The sequence below is a fragment of the Leopardus geoffroyi genome, chromosome C1, assembly GCF_018350155.1.
Source record: "Leopardus geoffroyi isolate Oge1 chromosome C1, O.geoffroyi_Oge1_pat1.0, whole genome shotgun sequence".
NCBI lineage: Eukaryota > Metazoa > Chordata > Mammalia > Carnivora > Felidae > Leopardus > Leopardus geoffroyi.
Window position 1 is genome coordinate 104,009,378 of NC_059328.1, and position 24,597 is coordinate 104,033,974.

Consider the following 24,597-nt stretch of genomic DNA (forward strand, 5'->3'; position numbering starts at 1 on the left):
CCCTATAGATCTCTGGTACTTAGCACGGGGCCTAGAACATAGTAATGTTTGGTGAAGGCATGAATGAGGACTGAGACATCTCCCGAGTCGGGAAGAAAACAATTGGCAAATGCTCCCATCTCCAAAGGGATGTACTGGAAGCTGACACTACATAGGAATATATCTGAGAAAGATTCCCTAAAGGTTCCAGGAGTTCTAGGCTTGAAGGCAGGCAGGCTTGCTTTATCATAAATAAAGGAAGGGGGGTGGTGGTGGAGATTTTCATATGGATTGCTGGATATCATCACCCAGAGCAAACTTGGAAGCCTTATGTTGAAGATGGCAGTCAGAGTCTTTGAATGATTGTAGATCAGAGGGCCTCCCATCCCTACCAGTTTCTATTTGGACTTTTGAACTTTGAGTTAAATAAAAATAAACTTTATTGTGTTAGTCCTCTGATAGCTCAAGATTTATCTCATATAGGATCTGGCAATACCTTGTGTATTTATAGAAACTGAGGTTAGATGCAGTTATAACAAAAATCTAAAATCTGTTGCTTTGGCTTATCAGTTGAACAGTGAGTGGTAAAGAAATGAAAATCAAAGGCTACAAGGATAGAACTCCAGGCTATGCCATGCACATATTTAGTAAAAATGTCACCTGTGATGATTTATGTATCAGTTATCTGTTGCTGAGTGACAAATCTTTCCAGAACTTAGTGCCTTAAAACAACGATGACCATCTATCATCTCTCAGTTTCCGCGGGTCAGGAATTCTGGAGCAGCTTGGGGTCTCTCATGATGTTGCAGTCAGAATTTGATGGGGCCTGCGGTTGGGGTGGTCAGACGCACTCACTCACATGATTACATGACTAGCAAGTTAGTGCTGGCAGGTTGGTTGCTCTTGGGTCTACTTGAGGGTCTTGTGAGTTGGTGGCTGATTTCCCCTTGGGCAAGTGAACCAAGAGATCAAGGCAAACATTTCCATGTCTTTCATGACCTAACCTTAGAAGTCACATTCCATTACTTCCACCATATTTTTATTGGTCACTTTCCCTCAGACCGTTCCAACTCCTGTGGAAAGAATGAACTAGAGAGGAGCAAGATTTGAGGTAAAGACATCAAGTGTGGTTCCTTTTCCTTTGTTTTAATGCTTTCATTGTACATATGATATGTGGTTTAATCTGCTCCAAATGCTCTTGGGAGTAGGCAGGATTTGAATAGACGGTAACAAAAATGCTAATTCTGAATTGCACCATGAGGGAAGCCCTTAGCCAACGATAGTGTCTGCTCACGACTCCTTTGGCTAGGACAGAGTTTTGAGGGGCTTTTCTGCTCTCTAATGCTCAGCTTTCCTGAACACTGTTCAGTTTTTCTAATTCATCCAGGTTTTCCAGGGGCATTTTTCTATCTTTCTCACTTACTATAGTTATCATCTTTATAGATGACCTATATAGCTGGAAGAAAGAACCCATATGGCTGGACCTATATAGATAGAAGAAAGAACAAAGCATCTCCAGAATTGAGTTAGACTAATAAAACCTCCAGAAAATGGATGAGATCAAATAAATATAAGTGAGCCGAACCAAAAGAATATAATGTGACCCAAAAATCCTCAATCATGTCTTGAAGGCAGACACAATGACAAGGGATTTTCTTATGGAATTATGATAAATATGGACATCTCTAATGTCTCTCAGATCAGAACTTCAACTTTCTCCAATATCTTTTTTCATGATTGTATCAGACTGAAGCTGTAATTTCTAGGACAACTTTGTATCTTTTTTTCATTACCAACTAATTGCCTTTCCTTTAAATATTTAAAAAAATTTTTTTAATGTTTATTTATTTTTGAGGGAGAGATAGAGACAGAGCATGAGCAGGGGAGGGGGATAGAGAGAGGGAGACACAGAATCTGAAGCAGGCTCCAGGCTCTGAGCTGTCAGCACAGAGCCCAACGTGGAGCTTGAACTCACAAACTGTGAGATCACGACCTGAGCTGAAGTCGGATGCCCCACCTACTGAGCCACCCAGGAGCCCCCCTTTAAATATTTTTTAGATACTTATCCAGGAGTCAAAGACCCTTCTTCTTGACTTTTTAAAAATCCTTTGAGCTAATTACTGTGTCTAGTTAAGTTCTACGTGTATACTGGGCCAGATGGGACTCTCATCTTTACAGATGAGTAAGAGACAAGGAAAATAACAATAAAGAGATGGCTAACCACCTGGAGTCTATGAAAGGTCTCAGAGACACGAGAAGAAAACCAACAGTGGACACCAAGAGTAAAAGAACAGTGTAATTTCAATTTACTTAAAAAATAAAAGTAAGCTTAAAATCTGTTTTGTGCTCTCAAAAAAAATTAAAGAAAACATGGGCTCTGTAAAGCAAGAGATGAAACAGAAGATAGTAAGATAGTACACTGAATTGGAAAAGGAGCTGTCGGTCAGTAAGCAAAGCCACAACAGGATTTAAGAATAAAGCACAGAATTAGCAACACATAAAGCCAAATCAGTATTGTAAAGAATCGATATCAGGAATTCTCCCAGAATGCCAAGAGAAGGAACAAAGGCATGAAAATGATCACAGAGGAGATAATAGATATGGAGAGAAGGCAATAGAAATCCAACATATAAATATGCATCCTCCTGAAGGAGAGTCAGGACAAGAGAACCATAAGCATCAAAGATGTAATGGGAGGAAACTTCCTTAATAAGCTGATAAAAGACCTGAAAACACAAATTGAAAGGAATTCATCATGTACCAGGGGGAAAAAAATCTAGACAAATTTTGATTTGCAAGTATAAAGACATAATCCTACAAATTTAGAAGTGTAAGAAAACAATTCCTGCTGTTGTTTGTGTACTGCTAATGAACGGTTACGTTTCCACATTCTTGTCCAGTTGTGGACATAGGGCAGGATCCCACCCTGTCCATAGGAGGTGAGGCTTCCTGTGAAGAAAATGGATATTTCAATGTCAAATGCTGAAAAGAGAAAGATTCTTGCTTGGAATAGAAAGAAAAAGGAACTCCTTTCTCTGCCTGAGCCTCACTCTCTTAGGCCCAGTATCCAATAAGTGCCAATGTGCTCAATATGCTTCCAAAGAAACAGAACAATGGTGTCTGCCATATAGAGGCAAGTCAGGAGTAAGTCAGGGAGTGAATGAGTTATTATCAGATCTAAGAATAGTATCTGGCACATAGTAAACACTTGGTAAGTACTGGTTATTATCACCATGATAAATATATTATTCTATGTGATATAATTATTGTCATCATCTTGTGACATATGACTAGCATAGTTTTATTGTCAAACGCTGTACCTTAGACTCCACTGAGATACAGAGAAGGGAAGGGTTTGTGCACTTGGTCTTGAGGGGTTGAGAGGAGAGCTCTCCCTCCCTCTCAGAGGTCACTGTTGGTCATGGGGATTGGTAATAGCTCTAATGGGAAAGAGAAGCTAAGGTGAGGACAAGAAAGCAAAAACTCATGCCTCTCAGTTTCAGCCATCCCTCCCAATGCTTTGAGAGGTGAGTCAAGTGGATATTAATCTAGTATGAAGGTTTCTGGAGACATTCTGCAATCAAAAGCAAGGGGTAGTAGTTCTCTGGGTCACCCAGGCCCGTCCTTGACCTGGAAACAGGTATTACAAGGGAGAAAATCCTGAATGGTGCCATTCAAAGCTTTGCACAGGGCTGGGGCCAGTGGGACTGCATACCTTTCTCTGCTATGCCAAGTTCACTCAGACCCTGATCCCCACCATACATCCCAGTAAGCCACCAAGGTAAACTGTTTGCCTTAATATACTCTCCCAGAATTCTGCACTATTACACTGCCTTGAATCTCAGTTAGGTGAGATTCCAATTTATCACGTGTAAGGTAAATGCCTACACAGTAGCCTCTGTGCTGGTATCTACCTACATCCCTGAGAGCTGTAGCCAAGGACACAAAGGTATCTGGTTTGACTCTCCCATAGTAGGGCTACTCCCACCGTTCCCTAGCCTTCTGGATAAGGGATTGGACATTTGACAGGTAGTTTGGGCTGCTTAGAAAGGCAGAGTTCAACTCCAAGAAAGACACCTTCCCCCATGTGTAATAAATGTGTGAGTCTTGGCTACTCAGATTACAGTACTCTAAACACTCAGGTCCTCAATGCCAGGTGTACTCAAGACTGCTTCAGGGTATTGACTGTAGGTCTTCCCACACCGGGCCATTGCCATCAGCTGGAGCCCGCTTCTAGTGCTAGGAGACTACAAGAACTACGAGAACTAGCTAGAGTCCTAGTGGGATAGGATAAGCCTCACAGCAGTGAGGCCTTCATGAAATGAGTATTGGATGGATGAAGCAGTGATTCAGTCTATAGTTGAGCAACTTCAAGCCATTTCCCGAAATAACTCATCTTCAGACCCTTAAAGAATTATTCCTTGTTTTGAATCAAATCAAGCTTCATTTAACTTCCAGTCCTTTGTCTTACATCTATCTCCAGGGGCCATATCAATTCTACCCATTCTTTTCACAAGAAGACAGCTATCATGTTCCTGAGTCTCCTTACTTCAGTTCCTTCCATCAGGCTCACCTCTGAGCATGCTCCGATTCATTTCTGTTCCACTTAAAGAGTGGTACAAAGAGCATAGTACTCAATGTGTGGGCTGATGGGTACCAAGTACAATGAGATTATCACTCTCTTGTTATACACGGTGTGCTTTTTTTTATTACATCAGAAATTACTTGGCTAGTTATATATGCTAAAAATATCATCTGCCTTTCCACTCTTCCTCACTTGTAATGATGCAGTTGTGTATAGCCAAGTATAAGTTGTAACATCTAAAACGCGATGCCTGAATTATCACCTAACTCATTATAATCATTAACTTCATCTTATTAGCCATGACCATTAGAAAATGTAATTACCACTTAAAAAAAGATGTTAGCTCAGGCCCCTCCCTCCCCCCGCCCCCATCTTCAGCCTCACAAATTAAATGCTACCTTGCAATACATCAGCTTTTGGATTTTCAGACCTCCTAATTCTATCTCGCTCCTTTTAGCCAGGCCTTCTCTATTAAGCCCCGCCCCCAGAACGGCCCCTCCCTGGCCCCGCCCCCTTGGCTTCCAAGCGCCTCGCGTTCGCCCCGCCCACCCTCGGCCCGGGGCGGGAAGCTCTGGATAGAGCCACGGATTGGCTGACTGGGGCGCAGCTTGATGGCGTCGGGCTGGCGAGCTGCGGTCCCGCGGGTGGACCCGGGGCGAAGGCCGCCTGTGTGAGAGGGCCAGTGGCCCAAGCTCGCTGCGGACACGGGGAGGGGGAATCGGGGGTACTAGTCCTCCCTACACTTCGCCATGAGTTTCCTGATCGACTCCAGTATCATGATTACCTCCCAGGTGAGCTACTGCCTCCCGCCCCGGGACCCTCGAGCCTCTTTTGCGAATCTTCTCGGGGCTTCGGTGATGCCGACTTGGCCCGGGGTCTCGCTCTCCTCTTCCGCGGCCTGGGCCCGCCTCATCGGTTCTCAGAGTTCGGGGAGGGTGTGGGATTTGCTGCGTCCGGTTCCCTCGCCCTCGTAGTGGGGAGGCGTCCTGCGGCCGTCCGTGCCCCCACCCAGCCTCCATCTCCCCGCTTCCTCGTCCACTTTTGGAGGGAGTTAGGCGGCTTCGGTGCTCCGAGCCGGTGCCGCGAGAAAGGAGCGGTCCCCAAAGCGCCCCGAAGCTTCTGGACCGCGCTGCTGACCCATGGCTCGGGGAAGAGTGTGGTTCCGGGCGCGGAGTGCGCAGCAAGCCAATCGGAGCCGGCTTCTGGGGACACGTGGGGACCTTGCTGGTTATTGTCAAATCCTGAATCCGGGTTTGGAGGAATTTGCCGCGGTCAGCTAAGAGATCTTAAAAGTACTGTGGAAGGTTTCGTTTGTGCACCAACACCTCATCGTTTAATCCTCTTTCTGCTGCACACGCTCTTCGGATCTTTTCCCGACGCTCCTTTCTTACCGATCGGGCACCTTCATTCGTACAATCAGCAGACTTGACCATTGTATAAAGCTCCGAGGGTACAAACACAAATAAAACACTAACTCCTGCTCTATAGAAGCTGTGTCTAGGGGGTCTCTTGCTTTTACCAGCTTTAATTCGCTAAACCACTCTGTTTTCTTCGTAGCACTGATATTTATGTTTTGTTTATTAATTTAATTTTTGAGGTCCTGTCTTGTTCAAAGCTGAATTCCCTTTCCCTCTAAGTGCAAGCACTAAACACAATTATTTGCCGGCCAGCTGTTAATATTTGTAGAAGCTCAGATTATCTTAATTATCGATTCCCCCCCACCCCCGTCATCTCCCAGCGTTTAGAGTATATTTCTTTTTTTTTTTTTTTTTTTTTTTCAAGTGGCAAACGACAGAAACAGTTCCTTTTGAGGGTTTAAGGGAAACTGAATCTTTGATCCAGTTTTCCTATTGCTTCATCCTAATGCTTCTGTCTTTGGAATGGAGCATCGTCCTTGTCTCTTGAAAAACCTTAATTACAACATTTCGGAAATTATGAAATGAGGAATGCCCTAATAAGATAACTTTTTATTTAAAAAAATTTTTTTTAACGTCTATTCATTTTTTTGATAGCGACAGAACGCGAGTGGGGGTGGGGCAGAGAGAGAGGGAGACACAGAATCTGAAGCAGGCTCCAGGCTCTGAACTGACAGCACAGAGCCCTACACGGGGTTCGAACTCACGGACCATGAGATCGTGACCTGAGCTGAAGTTGGATGCTCAACCGACTGAGCCACCCAGGCGCCCCACTATAACTTTTTATTTTAAAATTCACTATCCTTTATATGGTTTTCATAATTGGTTTATTGGTTGCATAATATTCAAATACATTGTGGGGCGCCTGGGTGGCGCAGTCGGTTAAGCGTCCGACTTCAGTCAGGTCACGATCTCGCGGTCCGTGAGTTCGAGCCCCGCGTCGGGCTCTGGGCTGATGGCTCAGAGCCTGGAGCCTGTTTCCGATTCTGTGTCTCCCTCTCTCTCTGCCCCTCCCCCGTTCATGCTCTGTCTCTCTCTGTCCCAAAAAATAAATAAATGTTGAAAAAAAAAATATTCAAATACATTGATGCACAAAAATCTGGACCCATAATTCTCTTTTCTGACTTTTCTTAGGCTTTTCTAATTGTCCCTTTGTGACAATTCAGGTTTATTTTTAGCTCTACTACCAACTCAAGAAAAATGACAATATTTCAGTAGCATTTTTTTTCTTTACTCAATTTTTTTTTTTTACTCAATTTTTAAAAAATGTAAGTGAAGAAATTGGCATTGCATTGTAGCCTTTAAGATTTTTAACACGGATATAATTGATAAATTGAAGCAAGAAAGTGGCTTTCTGGTATTTTACATCATATACTTTAACTTTCACACATGCATTCATATGCAATATTAAATATTTAATGCTCTTTATAAACGAGGAACTAAGACCAAAGAATCATTTGTGTAGACTGTTGTCTGTCCATTTTTTATGTGGCTACTTCATTATTTTGGTATCAGTAAAAATGTCACTTTAGAGAGGCTTTTCCTGACTCCCTACCCCGTCACAATAGCACCCATTCCAGTCACCTTCTGTCTCATTTTCCTGTTTACTTTCTTCTTAGCCTCTATCACTATTATTTGTGTGTTTGTTAGATATAAACTTCTTGAGATTCTGGATTTTCTCTTTCTTGTTCTATGCTGTATTCCCCAGCATCTAAATCAGCTGCTGACGCATAGAGGCCTAGTAAATATTAGTTACCTTAGAAATACCTCTTCCTCATTTTTTCCTGTTTTGTATGACCTGAAAGATTTATTTAAAATGAAGTTTCAGGGAGCCTGACTAGCTCAGTCGATAGAGCATGCAACTCTTGATCTCAGGGTCGTGAGTTCGAGTCCCATGTTGGGTGTGGAGCCTACTTAAAATAAATAAATGATAACATGAAGTCTGAAATAGTTCTTTTTCTTGACTTTAACCAGGTGTTTGTTACATTCCCCTCATCATTTCTGAATCTTTATCAGTCCTCAAAGCCCCTTTTCCAGCCTCATCTCTTAAACTCTTGGCAGATAACCTTGCCTCCCACTGTATCAATAAAAGTGAGGAAAAAAGATCTGATCTCCTTCTACACCGTAGGTCTTAATCTAAGCAGTTAATGTATGTCTACAACCATTTCCAGCTGCTTTCCTCCCTGGCCAGAAAAAAAGGTGCCCGCTGCTCCTTTTTAAGGACATCCTCTCTACCTGTGCCTTTGATCTTAGAGCAGCTTTATTGTGGTTAAAAGCACAAGCTTTGGAATCAGTCACAGACTTCAGGTTCAATCCTGATTTTGACAATTACTGTAAATGAATTAACTTCTGTAAACCTCAGCTTTCTCTGAAATGAGGGTAATGACACATACCGTAGGTTTTTATGATTTCATGAGATTACAATGCTAAGTATTTAGAGTTCCTGGAATATAGTACATGGTCAATAAAGGATAGTTGCCGCTAATCATAATAAATCATTAATACCTTCAATTCAGTTTCCCTGTATGCATCTTTGCCACAAGTATTTTCACCACATAATTGATTGACCATAAGGCAATTTTGCTGTAAAAGATAAACTTACAAAAATAAAACGGGACATTCATTTAAAAGGACATCATAAAAAAAAAATAAATAAATAAATAAAAGGACATCATAAAACATGAAAAATGGATAACAAAATTAAATAGACCTTATTGTGAGATATAAAATATTTGAATACATCCAAAATGTGTAACATAGCACACTTGGCAATACTAGGCAAATAAATGATTTCATTTTGTGGATTGTACCCTAAGCACTATCTTCAGTATTTCATTCATAGCATTATACGTGTTTTTTGGGTTTTTTTTTTTTTTTTTTTTTTTTTGGCTTGTTGATTTGTCTCCTCATTTGGTATTACGTATTTTTGTTTTTCCTCTAAAATTTCTTCTTTCATTAAGAGATGTGTCAGTTTCCAAATACCGGGATGTATATTTATAACTGATCTTTTCATTGAACCCTGAATGCCTTCCTCACTGTTGTTTGTTCTTGGTGCATGGCCACATGTCCGCCGATGGATGGATCAAGGTTCTACAGTCAGTGTGGGTGCAAAACTGTGTCACTGTATAGACCATTCTGAGGGCTATATATATAAATTATGTGTATTTATATATAATATAAAAATGGAGGTATTGCATCGATGGAGAAATGAGCCAAACTGATAACTTGCTGTTATCTTTTACAGCAAAACTGCCTTATGGCATATTAGTTACACAGCAGAATGTTTGCAGCAAAACTGCTTGTGGCCAAGATGGTTACCGTGGAAATACCAGATGCAACAACTCCTCCTCTAGTGTCCCATCAGTTCCTTCTCGCGTGTTTATCCCCTTACTCTACTCCTCTCTTCCCCTTTAAACTTTCTCTTTCCCCACATTTGTCCTTAGGCTACTATCTAATGTTTTCTCTTTTCCAGCCTTTTTTGAGCAGTCAGAATTTCTTTGTGTTGTTTTTTTAATTGAAGTATAGTTGATACATAATGTTACTTTGGTTTCAGGTGTACAAAAGAGACCATGGTGATTGCACCCGTCTGGGAGTTCTGCAGTGCTACCCTCTGTCACCATGCATTGCTATCACAATACCGTTGGCTATATTCCCTCGGCCGTATCTTCATCCTGTGACAGTCGTTCCATAACCGGAAGCCTGTATTTCCCATTCCCCGTCACCCATCCAGTGCATCCCCCTCACTCCCTCCTATCTGGCAGGCTTTAGTTTGTTCTATGAATTTATGGGTCTGTTTCTGCTTTTTGTTTGTCTTGTTTTTTCGGATTCCACATATAAGTGAAATCATATGGTATTTGTCTTTCTCTGACTTAATTTCACTTAGCCTCATACCCTCTAGGTCTATATGTGTTGTCGCAAATGGCAAGATCTCGTCCTTTTTATGGCTGCATAACATTCCACAGTGTGTGTGTGTGTGTGTGTGTGTGTGTGTGTGTGTGTGTCTGCGCGCGCGCGCACCACATCTTCTTTATCCATTCATCTATCTGTGGATCCTGGGGTTTGTAAATAATGCTGCAATAAACATGGGAGTGCATATATCTTTTTGAATTAGTGTTTTTGTTTTCTTTGGGTAAATACCCAATAGTAGAATTAATGGATCCTATGGAATTTCTGTTTTTAATTTTTTAAGGAACCTCCATACCATTTTACACAATTTACTTTCCCACCAACAGTGCACAAGAAGGGTTCCTTTTCCTCCACATCCTTGCCATCACTTGTTATTTCTTGTCTTTTTAACAGTAGCCATTCTTACAAGTATAAGGTGATATCTTGTTGTGGTTTTAATTTACATTTCCCTTAAAAAAATTGCATTTCCTTGATGATTAGTGAGGTTGAGCATTTTTTCATGTGTCTGTTGGCACATGTCTGTATGTTTTCTTTGGGAAAATGTCCATTCAGGTGTTCTGCCCATTTTTAATTGGATTATTTGCCTTTTGGATGTTGTACAAATTACATACATATTTTGGATATCAACCCCTTATCAGATTTATCATTTGCAAATATCTGCTCCCATTCAGTAGGTTGTCTTTTTGTTTTGTTCGCGGTTTCCTTTGCTGTCCAAAATCTTTTTTTGATGTGGTCCCAATAGTTTATTTTGATTTTTGTTTCCTTTGCCTGAGGAGACCTATCTAGATAAATGTTGCTAAGGCCAATGTCAAAGATTACTGCCTTTGTTTTCTTCTAGGAGTTTAATAATCTCAGTCTCGGGGCGCCTGGGTGGCTCAGTCGGTTGAGTGTCCAACTTCAGCTCAGGTCATGATCTCACAGTCCGTGAGTTCGAGCCTCGCGTCAGGCTCTGTGCTGACAGCTCAGAGCCTGGAGCCTGCTTCGGATTCTGTGTCTCCCTCTCTCTCTGCCCCTTCCCTGCTCGTGCTCTGTCTCTCTGTCTCTCAAAAATAAAGATTAAAAAAAAATTTTTTTTTTTAAATAATCTCAGTCTCAAATTTAGGTCTTTAATCCATCTTGAGTTTATTTTTGTGTAGGGCATATGAAAGTGGTCCAGTTTCATTCTTTTGCATATGGCTGTCCAGTTTTCCCAGCACCGTTTATTGAAGAGTCTGGCTTTTCCCCACTGTATATTCTTGCCTCCTATGTCGTAGATTAATTGACCATATAAGCTAGGGTTTATTTCAGGGCTCTGTATTCTGTTCCATTGATCTATATGTCTGTTTTCGTACCAGTACCATACCGTGTTGATTACTACAGCTTTGTAGTCTATCTTGAAATGTGGAATTGTGATACCTCTAGCTTTGTTCTTCTTTCTCAAGATTGTTTTGGCTGTTCAAGGTCTTTTGTGATTCCAAACAAATTTTAGTATTATTCTGGTTTTGTGAAAAATGCTGTTGGTATTTCTCATTCTTGGCTCACGCTAGGTTAATTTGTGTTCGTTGTCTCCCTTGCCTTACCCTTTTCACCCCCAGCCCACCTGCAGTCTGGTTCCTGCCCCCATTTCACTATTCAAACTGTTTTCCTTAAGGTCAGCATTGACATTCAAGTTAACCAAATCCTTTGAACAATGTTCAGTCCTGGTTTTATTGTCCCTCTGCTTCATTTAACACTCCTTCAAACTCTGTTCCCTTGGTTTCAGGATACTCCACTCTCCTGGTGTCTAGTCTCTGTCCACTCTTTCTTTGTCTCCCTCCTGCTCTCTTCTCCCCATTCCTACCCTCCACTGTTTCTTCTTGCCATGTTGCTCTTCTCACTCTACATACTATTCCTGGGTGATCTCACATACTTAGATGGTTTTAACTCAGGTGTATCTGAGCTCTGCCTTCATAATTTCTTCAGTGTTGACCTGGATGGCCCTCAGGCACTTAGCAAGTGAACTCCTCTCTTAATATCCCAGCCTAGTTCCCAGACCTTTTATTTATCCAATATTCTTTATATAAGTTGGGTGGCCTCAATCTTCATTGTGTATTCCAGACAAGTCAAGCTTTATTCCTCCCTGCAGATTTAACCTTCTAAGTACTCAAATCGATTGCCTCCTCTCCAGCAACCAGTGTCTTCATTCAGGCCTTTATCATCTATCATCTTGACTGCTACAGCAACCTTCTATAAGCTTTCTCTTTCTACAGTGTTGTTTCCTTCAAACCCATGTGGCCACCAAAGTGCTCCAGATAAAACAAACCGGGCCATGTCTTTGCTCTATTAAAATAGCACTCATCACCTATAGACTATAAGCTCCTTCGGGTGGCCTTTAGGACTCTGACTCATTGGTCTCCTGCTCCTCCTAAGTCTCATTTTTAACTGCTTCCTTCTCTGAATTTTATCTTCCAGCAGCACCCAATCATGTGTTGTATATACCCATGTATATTCCCAGGATACTCCCATGTATATACCATGCTATTTTCTCACTTCTGTGCCTGTCCTCCTATTCTTTCCTACGTGGAAGGAAAGCCCAGTCTTCCTACCTCCATCCCCTGTCTTTTACCTGCGTATTGCTTTTTTTCATCCTTTAAGAGAGTAGTCGTTTAATAGTTTAGGGGTGGTAGAAACCTTGGACTATGTGATAAATACCTTAGAACCTCTGCCTAGAAAAATACATATAATCCCCAAATTTGCGCATGATACAGGTTTTTTTTTTTTTTATGATACAGGTTTTAACCCTGAATTAAAACCTTCTTCAACTAAGATATTCTCCAGAAAATCCACCCTAACTCCCTACATGATCTCCCTCTTCCATATTCTCTTACATATGTGTATATTTCTTTCCTCGCACGTCCCATGTGACATTATAATTACTTACTTAGTGTCTTCACCACTTACACTTCAAGCTCCTTGAGGGTGGTGACTGTCTTACTCATCTTTGTATCCCCAGCACTTAGCCCAGCACATTGAAGTTGTCACCAAAAAATTGAGGCTTAGTGTTCAAGAACAAACCACCTTTCGCTATGGGCCATCTATCCGTTCAGCAGACTTTAATGGAGAGTCTACCATGTGCCAGGCATTGTACAGGGTGCTGAAAATACAGACTGACATTCAAACATCCTTGTCATCACAGAGCTTCCAGTCTAATGTCTAAGAAAGTGTGATTAAATTAGACATTACAAAACTGCGTGGCAAGTCCTTTGGAAATACAGGGTAGAATAGGATTATATAAAAAGAGCAACTTACCTTTAAGAGGTCAGAGCCAGCCTTCCAGAGGTTCTAAGAATTAAGACCTGTAAGGACTAGAGAGAAGTTCCTGTCAGAGGACAATGTCCATAGAAATCTTGATATGAAAGAAGAATATTGTGTCTAAAGAACCATAAGCAGTTTCATGTGGCTGAAAATGTGAGTTTGGTGGGTAGGAGGGACACAACAAGAGGCTGGAGGAGTCTTCTAAACCATGCTCAAGAGTTCACACTTCCTTCTGAAGTTGGTGGGAAGGCATAAAAGAATTTTATTCTTAAAGTTCTTAACCCGTATAAGAGGAGTTATGGGGCACCTGTTGGCTAAGCCAGTAGAGCATCTGACTCTTGGTATCTGGGTCGTGAGTTCAAGCCCCATGTAGGATGTAAAGATCACTTTAAGAAAAATAAACTGTTTAAAAAAAAAAAAAAAGGAGTTGTATCAGTGTGTGTATGTAGCAAAGGTTCTGTTCACCAGTGAAAAACAGACCAGCTTTTGGAGCACTGAACAGGGCTGTCTTGTGGCTACGATCTCTGATGCCAGCTTGAACCAAAACTGAAACCATTGAAGTGGGATCCTTCAATCTCTAGGCTTTATACTGAGATGAAAACCACTTTATGTGGATTAGGAAGGATTGTGGAGAGGCTAAGAAAGCTCCACGAAAGAAAAGACATTAAAAAATCAGTTTTTCGGGGCGCCTGGGTGGCGCAGTCGGTTAAGCGTCCAACTTCAGCCAGGTCACGATCTCGCGGTCCGTGAGTTCGAGCCCCGTGTCGGGCTCTGGGCTGATGGCTCAGAGCCTGGAGCCTGTTTCCGATTCTGTGTCTCCCTCTCTCTCTGCCCCTCCCCCGTTCATGCTCTGTCTCTCTCTGTCCCAAAAATAAATAAACGTTGAAAAAAAAATTAAAAAAAAAAAAAATCAGTTTTTCTACCTTTTTTTTTTTTTTAATTTTAACTCCTTTTCCATAAAGTTTTGGTTTTTCGAGATACTTGCAAACAGGGATCTAATATAAGAAGCAAGTATCACTGGTTTCTGTTTTTGTTTGCTAGCATCTCTGGCTAAAATGATAATCATAGGATTACAGGAAAAAATATTTTATTTTTGCCTAACTTAAACAGTGTTCTAAAACATGGATAACTTCAAAAATTGAAGAGCATTTTAACATCCTCTCCCAATGTTATGGACTTGACATAAGTGGATCTTGTCTTTAATCTCTGAGATAAGTTCATTGTTTAGCAGACCTTTTATCATAAAATTGTCTGTATTAGGCATTTCTCAAAAGATGACGTATATTGACAATTCAATTTTCTTTCTCCTCCAGATACTTTTCTTTGGATTTGGATGGCTTTTCTTCATGCGCCAACTGTTTAAGGACTATGAAGTAAGAAGATATCATTTTGGTTATACTACTCTATGTATTTAGATTGTTTTAAAGTGGGCGAGTAAAATGCCTCTGTTCAAGAAAGGTCATGTTCACTTCCAAGATAGGGAGTTTTGGCCAAATGAGTACTATATAATTCTTAAATTGGAGAATCTGATTTAAGTTTAGTTGATTTTTTTTTTTTTTTTAAAGCAAGTCATATGTAGCCTAGGAGCAAGAACTGTCATGTCTTAGTAATATCAGTATACAGAACAATAGCAGATATTTTTTGGAAGAGAATTTAACTTACGTCTCATAAATGTTCCCATTCATTTGGGTATCTGACCTTCAGTGTTAATGACCAATCTTACATCCTAAGTTAATACCAAAATGCTAAGGCTGATCTGGTTCTTAAGTCTTGAAATCATAGAAGCACCAGCTTAGACTGGACATTTCCTAATTAATCCTCATTTAGTAGTAAGCTCAATGCCTGTGGACTACTTTTAGATCATTTCTAGGATGTTCACCGTTAAACCTCCCCCAGGGAGTTTGGGGTTGTTGTCTGAAAGAGCCCAGGATTCTAGAGATTCTGCTCTGCTCAAGAAGGCCTCCCAGGGGAGGTTCCAAAACTGGTCCAAGGCCTGCAGAGTGTTGAAGAAACCCTTTTAGTATGAACCTACATATATGTGTACATCTGTCCATTTTTTTGATCAGTGTGCATCATGAATTCCAAGTGCTACTTCTGACCCTGTCACTTCATCTTGTGCTTTAAATTCTTCATCCACAAGATGATGATAAAAGCGCGTCACGATTTAGAAATACTACCTACTTCCATCTGTTTCTTTAGCTCCAAGAAAGTTGCTCTTGCCCTGTTTCCAGTGATTTAAGAATTTCTTCTCTGTCAGACTTGTGACCAGAAGATTATCAATTCAATATTTCGCACAAGGACATGACTAGTATTCTGTATTTGACTTTTAATAGGTACGTCAATATGTGGTACAGGTGATCTTCTCTGTGACTTTCGCATTTTCGTGCACCATGTTTGAGCTCATCATCTTTGAAATCTTAAAAGTATTGAATAGCAGGTGAGTGAGTACTAATTAGCTCTTCTCATGAAGAGACCCATAAGATTTCTTTATGGTAGAAGACTTACCTGAATCCCATAGCTGAAAAAATTCTACAATGCGGTTAGTTTAGTCTCAGTAACTATAAGAATCCTAGCAAATATGGGTCCCAGCCACCTGGTAGCTGGTTTGACACAGACCGTGAGAAATAGGGAAAAAGAAATCTGACCATTAGCTCTGAGCTCATTGAGAATGAGGCTGTGAGAGAGAGCCTAGGTCCCAGGCTACACTCCTAGAGCTTTTATTGTTCTGAGGCTGCTCTTTGAATCCTGCTAATGGCCTTTCACATTGCTGTGCTAATGAAAAAAAATCTCTACCTGAAAAGATCAGAATTCCTCAGTTAGTTCTGTATGGGCTTCTCTGAAGTCTGAACTCCAGCTCTCACTACCTTTGTTGATTTCACAGGCCTGGTCAAGTCTGATTGAATTTAAAGTCTTCTTTAAAGCGTTTTTAAAAAGCAACTCCTATTCCTCTCCAAATAACAGACATGTTGTTTGTTATAGTCCAAAGTATTTCTTGTTAAACAGGAAGTTTGGGGTCTTTTAGGCCATTGTATGTAGAGTACATCAGCTATTCTGTGTTGACCTGTGTAGTTTTTATCACTGCAAGGAAAAATCTTTCAAGAATAAGGTGGCATTTGACTCTGTAGTCAGGAATCGGTGCTGAGCTAAGCTGTATAACTTGTTTCAGACTCCTGACACTTGAGACTTAGACTGTATTCTCAGATTCCTTTGAGAATCAGAGTTGATAATTAATGTTTCTTGATAGGTAAATTAAAAGCTTATCATATGATAAAACAAGAGTATGTTCTGCCTCTTCTATTAAACTAGTTCTTCAGGGGCGCCTGGGTGGCTCAGTCGGTTCAGTGTCTGACTTCAGCTCAGGTCATGATCTCACGGTCCATGAGATCAAGCCCCGCGTTGGGCTCTGGGCTGATGGCTCAGAGCCTGGAGCCTGCTTCCAATTCTGTGTCTCCCTCTCTCTCTGTCCCTCCCCCATTCATGCTCTGTCTCTCTCTGTCTCAAAAATAAATAAACGTTAAAAAAAATAAAATAAAAAAAAAACTAGTTCTTCAAACCTTTTTTGGATGAGCAAGATACAGATCCTGTGACTATCAAGAATAGACCAGTGTTCTTTAACTTAAAAATTACTAAATTTTATTATCACAAGCTGGAACTTTCACTGCTAACTAGAGGCCGGTAAGTTGTTCTATAATGGACCAGATAATATTTTAGGCTCCACAGCTTATGTGGTTTCCATCACAACTCCTCAGCTCTGCTGCCGTGGAATGAGAGCACCCATAGGCGATGAATAAACAAATTCATGGCTGTGTAGTATGGCTCTGTTCCAATAAAATCTGACTTATAAAAGCAGGTGTCTGGCGGCCATAGTTTGCTGACTACTGATCTAAGTGCCAAAAGAAAAGACTGTGCGTCAGATATTTTCTAAAACCAAAATTGTTTTTGGTAGATGATGTCCCCACTTTTAACTCATTTATACCTAATCCATACAGGAAGACCTTTAACTCAATTACTTTGATGTATAGTTCTTAAATAGTTTATCTTAAAGAATATAGGAAGTTGCATTGCTAAAATCTGGTTGTTCTTTGGGTGCTTTTGGGGGGGTTGGGTTTGTGTAAACTAAGACATGTTCAGTTACCGCTATTTCTTTCATGCTAACATTTGGCCCTACTATGTCACAGAAATATGGGCCTTGATTATGTATTATATTGGTGTGTTGACTGCGTTCAGAAGTTTTCAAAGGAAAATCTTGGCCCTAACCAAGAGTATTTTTTGACTCCCCTCTAAGCAGAAGTGGTATTGTCTCCTATTCAAATATATAATCTTGTTAGGATCCTCAATTTTTCCAAGAGAATGTCATTTTACTCTTGGCTCATATAACAGTTAAAACATGTGGTTCACTTTTAATTGGCAATATGTGTCACCTTTGTCATTTCAAACTGTCTCCCTATGCTTTTAGAAGTTGAGCTGAAATACTAAGTACAATTGCCCAGAGAATGTGCAGCGTCTTTGTTTCTCTAGATGCTGTAATAGTGGGTTAATCCAGAGCAGTAAAAAGCTGTCTGTATATATAGACTAAATGATATTGGCATTTTGTAGTGTAGCTTTTAATGAATAGCTCTTTATTTTATGATACCCTCCCTCTGTACTAAGGAGAAATGGTAAGGAACAGCCCAGTGAAACTCATTTTGACCTTTCTCTTGAAAGGATGTTGTTGAAGACATTGTTAATTGCCCTCACATTTTCTTCTTTAGGAAATCTTTGGAGAAATTTCATTACGGTCTCGGTAATAATTTCAGTAATAGTTATGCTTCCTTGAAGCAATTGTTTTTTCCCGTAGCACTGTCACTTGTTTAACTGATCAAATTTTCTATTTGATATCGACCATTAGAAAGCTTAAAGCTAAATTTATGATCCACTCATATAAGTTTCCAGAATCCTATGGTTTGCATTTTCAAAACTGTCATCAGGCCTAGCCTGCTTTTTTACCTATATTTTCCCATGTTTTTCCTTTCTTTTCCTACTTACAGTTTATTTCATCATTCTGTATTTATATATCCTCATAAACCACTAAACTTTTTGAAACAAGGCCCAAGTGTAAGTTCAAAATCAATAAATACAAAAGACACTATCAAGAAAGTGAACAGCCCAAGAATGAGGAAAAAATTTTTGTAAATCACGGGAAGGAGACTTCAATCTAGTATATATAAAGAACTGTTAATAGTTTAATAATAAAAAGACACATTGATAAAGAACAAAGGATCTGAATAGGCATTTCTCCAAATAAGATACAGATGCCCAATAAGCACGTGAAAAGACACTCAATGTCATTAGCCATTTGAGAGGAAATACCAATCAAAACCACAATGAGCTACCACTTAACACCCATCAGGGTGGCTATAATCAAAAAGACAGTAATAAGTGTGGGCGAGGCTGTGGAGAATTTGTGGAGAACCCTAGCATTCTTCCTGGGGAGAATGTAAAATGGTGCAGCCACTCTGGAAAATAGTGGCAGTCCTCAAAAAATTAAATAGTAATCATATGACCCAGCAATTCCACTCCTCGGTATAAATATGAAAAGAAATGAAACATGTCCACACAAAAGTTTGTACACAAATGACCATAGCATCACTGTTTATAATAATGGGGCGCCTGGGAGGCTCAGTCGGTTAAATGACTGACTTTGGCTCAGGTCATGATCTCACCGTTCGTGGGTTTGAGCCCCGTGTCAGGCTCTGTGCTCACAGAGCTGTGCTGTGAGCACAGAGCCTAGAGCCTGCTTTGGATTCTGTGTCTCTCTCTCTCTGCCCCTCCCCCGCTCATGCTCTGTCTCTCAGTGTCTCTCAGAAATAAATAAATGTTAAAAATTTTAGAAAAAAATAGCTTACAAGTAAAGCAATCCAAATGTCCCGCAACTAATGAATGAAAAAACAAAATGTGGCGTATCCATACAGTTGAATGAATGTTATTTAGCCATAATCAGAAATGAAGTATTGATAGATGGCATAGCATGCAAAGTGAAAGAAACCAGACACAAGACCATATACTGTATGATTCCATTTATATGACGTTTCCAGAATAGGTAAATCCATAGTGACTTAAAGTAGATTGGTGGTTTCCTAAGGCTGGGGCAGTTGAGAGGAAAGGAGAGCTGATGGGAACAGAGTTTCATTATGGAGTGATAAAATGTTCTAAAGTGTGTTGTGATAGCTGCCACCTCTGTGAGTATCCTAAAACCATTGGATTATTAATGGGTGAGTTATATCTTAAAGGGGTGAATTATATCTCAATAAATTTGTCATTTAAAAAATGTCCACAGTAGAGGATTGGGCAAAATGGGTGAAGGGGAGTGGGAGATACAGGCTTCTGATTATGGAATGTGTAAGTCATGGGAATAAAAGGCATAACATTAGAAAAGTCCTAAAAATATTTTAGTCAGTTAATAAAATACAGTTTATAAGCATTAAAGTAGTCATGAAAATCAAATGTTTATTTATATTGAAGATACGTAAGAAATGTTTATGTCTTTATAGCACATATTGCCATTAATATTTATTTTCTCTTAATTCTTATGAGCCTCCCAGTGGTAAGAGAAACAATAGCCATTCTACCAGTGATAGTATATGTTAATAGGTTATTATACACTGCCTATGAATATAACTAGAGCATTAACATTCTCATTTGAATAGGTAAAATTCTTAGGAAGTTAGGATGGTCATATATACCTTTCAGAACTTTATAATCTATTCTTTAACCTCTATAAACAAGCAGACCGTAACAGCCTACTGGACTAATTGGATGGGATATATCTGGTATTGAGTTCAAAGAGCAAGAGATCTTTCGGAAGACTAAAGAGAGTAGAAGTTGCTGCCTCCTTCCCCTCTTAGCCATATTCTTTGATACTCATTTCAGTTCCCGTTATTTTCACTGGAAAATGAACCTGTGCGTAATCCTTCTGATCCTGGTGTTCATGGTGCCTTTTTACATTGGCTATTTTATTGTGAGCAACATCCGACTATGTGAGTATTTGTAAACGTGAGTATTTTACCTGCTCATGTCAGCACGTCGATTGAGACAAGGATTCGTGGGGACTAAGGCTGTGGAGAGTTTCATTTCTGTATTACTCTCAGTAACTACTGTTGTTTGGGGGTGCCCCACACCAGCATCTTTAAAAAGTAGGCATAAAATCAATGTTGAATGAATAATTAAGCCACCTGTGTGGCCACAACTATCTTTCTGTTTCTACTGTTCTGTCTCCCCTAACCCACATCTTAATTCAGCCAAATTCCTCTTGCAATGATAAATACGCTTTCTCTAAAAATGGTATTATTCCATCATTCCTTTGCCAAGTGGACAAGCCAGTCAAATAGTAGTTAGCATGATTCCATATCTGGAAGTAGAGCAAGCTCTCTAATGTGGATCCGTTTAACCGTAGTCTTTCTCCTCCTTCTTAGTGCATAGGCAGCGACTGCTCTTCTCCTGTCTCCTGTGGTTGACCTTCATGTACTTCTTCTGGAAACTAGGAGACCCATTTCCCATTCTCAGCCCGAAACATGGTGAGTGAATATGTGACAGGGAGAGGGAAATAATTGTTTACCATTTTCTAATTTTGAAAAACAATAACTTTTTTAAAAGTTCTGGGGCGCCTGGGTGGCTCAGTCGGTTAAGCGTCCAACTTCGGCTCAGGTCATGATCTCACGGTCCGTGAGTTCAAGCCCCGCGTTGGGCTCTGTGCTGACAGCTCAGAGCCTGGAGCCTGCTTCAGATTCTATGTCTCCCTCTCTCTCTGACCCTCTCCCGTTCATGCTCTGTCTCTCTCTGTCTCAAAAATAAATAAACATTAAAAAAAAATTTTTTTTTTAAAGTTCTGATTATGGGAAGCATAATCATTTTGAACTGAACTTCCCTTCGTCCTAGGAAGTCTCAGTGCTGGCTTTGGAAAGAAACTACCTCTATGATTTTAGAGTAGGAGTTTTTGACCTTAGGTTGGTGAATGAACTTCAAGAGAGTAAGGGGTAGGAAAATTTGTCTTTAACTTAAAACTCCATGGGGCGACTGGGTGGTTCAGTCGGTTAAGTGTCCGACTTCGGCTCAGATCAGCTGTGCTGACAGCTCAGAGCCTGGAGCCTGCTTCGGATTCTGTGTCTCACTCTCTCTCTGCCCCTCCCCTACTCACACTCTGTCTCTCTCTATCTCAAAAATAAATAAAACATTAAAAAAATTTTTTTTTGAAAACTCCTGATATCGTATGCAGAAGTACGGGGAAACATTTATGTTGTGTTTGGAGGCAAAGTACCCATAAGCTTTTATTAGATTCCCAAAGGGGTCTATGACCCAAAAGATAAATGACCACTGCTCAGATGATGATAAATACTGTCTTTAAGGAACATATGCATTTTGGGAAAGAGCAGTGACATAAACATTCAAAATTGGTAGGTAAAGAAAAGCTTTCTAGGAATCAGTGTCTCTTCTTACACAAAGAAAGTCCATTTCAAATACAAGAGCAGGGGCATTTGGCTGGCTCAGTGGATAGAGTATGTGACTCTTGATCTTGGGGTCATGAGCTTGAGCCCCAAGTTGGGTGTAGGGCTTACTTAAATACATAAATAAAAACTTAAAAAAAAACCTCTTTAAATATAAGAGCAGATTATATAGCCATAATTTCTGTGCTAAAAACCATGAACAGTAGTCTCTCAGCTAAAAGTCCTAGTACTTCAGAAATATATATATATGAATCTATCTAAAATAGATTAGCAAGCCCACCTATAATAAATATACTGGCACTTTGATACCAGAGGTTTTAAAAAAATACACATCTATTCATTTCACTCTCCTATTGTATCAGGGTTCTTCTAGCAGAAAACAGAATCTAACTAGTTTAAAGCAGAAAGTGATTTATTATGGAGTATTAGGGAGTTTATACTATTTATAGGAAAGCAGGATGGGCTACCAAAAGCATTCAGATTCTTAGCATGGCATACAAGACCTTCTATGGCCTGACTATTGCTGTCTTTCTCTGTGCCTGTCTCCAGTCCTACCAAATTACTTGAAGTTTTCAGAGCTGTTCTGTCAGCCTCAACATTCCTTATGGAAAATGCCTTTTCTTTCAGTATTGAATTCCTGTCAGTTCATTCCTCTTAAGATTTTTCTGGCCATCATTACAAGGTATTAATTGCTCCCACCTCAATATACTTGTATCACCTATAAAGATTATAATTACTTGTTACCTTTTCTGACTTCCTCTTTAACTTGTGGGTTCCCTGAGGAGCCTGAGGTCAAAAACTCCATCTTACTGGTCTTTGCATCCCTGGTGTCTAGCATGAAACCTAACACGTAAAGTGTTTAATGCGTGTTTATTGCATTACTGAATGAGAAAAGCAATTTCTGTCTCTCCAAGGTAGTAGATGAGTTTAAGAATATGACATTCTGGGTAGGAATTTAGGATTTGCTAATATGATTAACATGTACATGTCCGTGTAGGGAAGGATTTTGGAGTAGAGAGGCCCTGATAATACGGATCTCATATAAATGGTTTCAAATAAACCCAAGAGGGACAAGAATTCTAAAAGGACTCCAATGCTTACAATGATGGCACAGGTCACGTACAGCCCAGAGAGACTCTGATGCCTGTCTCCAGCTTTCTCCTTGTGAGCAGTCAGTTCACATGACCTGTACAGCCAGACCATGCCTGAGGGAATATGAAGACCACCACATCTTTTGGATCTTCATCTGTCCTTATTTCTAAATCCTATAGGGATATCCTAAAGAAGCTACTGGGGGGAAACACTAGAGAGAGAGTTTCACTTTTAGTCTTTCCTTAGTATTTCCTCCAGGAAATAAGCATTTTGGTTTTATGTCTGAATATTCAGGTGTCTAATTCATTTGACTAAGAGAAGTAAATAGGAAGCAAAGTTTAGGCAATGGATGGGAAGCAGCCAGGCTTACCCTGCCATCGTAGAGCTTGTCCAGGACTGCCCCAACAACCAGTATGGTTCATTGTTGTGGAGACCACAGAAGACTGCAAGACCCAGGCCTTGCCTATCATGAAAAGGTGTCCGTGAAAATACTCCTTCACGCAGTGCCTGTACCTAGGAAAGGTGGAAGGCATTCAACAGTGAGAAAGGGTAAGAGAGGCTAAGAAAGTACATGAAGCTAAAAGGAGTCTGTGTGAGCAAATGGCAACAGTTAGATGGCCTTGTGCATGTCACTTCATCCATCAGACTTTCCATCTAGTAGCTAGAAAACAAATAATGATTGACCTTTACTTCATAGAAATGCTAGGATGAAGTCGGTAGTATCTAAACAGTAATTTAGACCAGAAAAAGATATTTAATAAAGGGGCACTACCTTAAAGGGAATAAAAGTAGAGGGGACATTTTTCTAGTTTTTTTACATTTAGTAACCTATATTAATTCCTTGGACTTTTTTATGATACCAGATGATAATTATGTACCCATAGTCAATAAACATCTACTGAACACCTTCCATGTGACAGGCAGTAAGAAAAACAAAGATCAATAAGGCAGGATTCCTTCCTATAAAGGGGATGTAGGGGCGCCTGGGTGGCTCAGTTAGTTAAGCATCTGACTTCGGCTCAGATCATGATCTTACAGTTCATGGGTTCGAGGCCTGCATCGGGCTCTGTGCTGACAACTCAGAGCATGGAGCCTGCTTCGGATTCTATGTCTCCCTCTCTTTCTGCCCCTCCTTCTGCCCCTCCTCAGCTCACACCATCTCTGTCTCTCTCTCTTTCTCTCGGTCTCTCAAAAATCAATAAACATTAAAAAAATAGAGGATGTAAAGAGTTATGTGGGAAGTAGAATCAACAGAATTTGGATTTAGTCATTCATTTAACATTCCACAAATATTTTCTGAGCACCTAGTTTATTGTTAGTGCTGGAGATTCAACCATGAACAAACTAACTAGGTTTCTGCCCTCCAGCAACTTACCTTCTGGCAGGAAGGACTAAACAATAAATATTATAAACGAGTGATTGCTGATCGTGATCATTATCAAAGAGCAAACAGGTTGACAACAATGCAAATAAAGATGTCAAATTACATGTAAGCGGTTAGAGTCAGCTTTTCTGAGGAATTATTTAAACTGAGATTTAAAGGACAAGACAAACGTAGACCCAGCAAGAAGGTGCCAGAGACATCGTGTAACGCCCTGAGGTAAAAAAGCCTGGTGGAGTCATTGGAGAGTAAGAGACAGAATGGAAACTAGTGGTGTAGATTTTTCTGTCATGGTGACTAGATACTTGATGATGTCATTTTCTAGGATAAGTAATGCAGAAAGGGGAAGATAAGTTGAACTTGAGGTATGTTGAATTTGAAGTGCCTGTGCACATCCAAAGTGATGTTCAGTAGGCAGTTGGATACACGAGGTCAGCAATTTAGGACAAAGAATGGATTTAGGAGTCCTCAGGGAGATAACTCCAG

The 24,597-nt window shown here is 40.2% G+C and overlaps 1 protein-coding gene across 3 annotated transcripts in view; it reads left to right on the forward strand.

The window, feature by feature from the left end:
- The window catches only part of GPR89A (G protein-coupled receptor 89A), a 79,115-nt gene that overhangs the window by 12,945 nt on the left and 41,573 nt on the right, over positions 1 to 24,597 (forward strand). Inside the window, exons 1-5 of one of the 3 annotated variants that reach the window (XM_045478911.1) lie at positions 5,128 to 5,355; positions 14,472 to 14,531; positions 15,492 to 15,595; positions 20,068 to 20,174; positions 20,610 to 20,711. In XM_045478911.1, coding sequence (XP_045334867.1) covers positions 5,314 to 5,355; positions 14,472 to 14,531; positions 15,492 to 15,595; positions 20,068 to 20,174; positions 20,610 to 20,711 — 415 coding nt within the window. In that variant the 5' untranslated portion in view covers positions 5,128 to 5,313. Of the gene's footprint in view, positions 1 to 5,127; positions 5,356 to 14,471; positions 14,532 to 15,491; positions 15,596 to 20,067; positions 20,191 to 20,609; positions 20,712 to 24,597 lie in introns of those variants that run through there. The other 2 variants (XM_045478912.1, XM_045478913.1) reach the window with 2 other exon arrangements.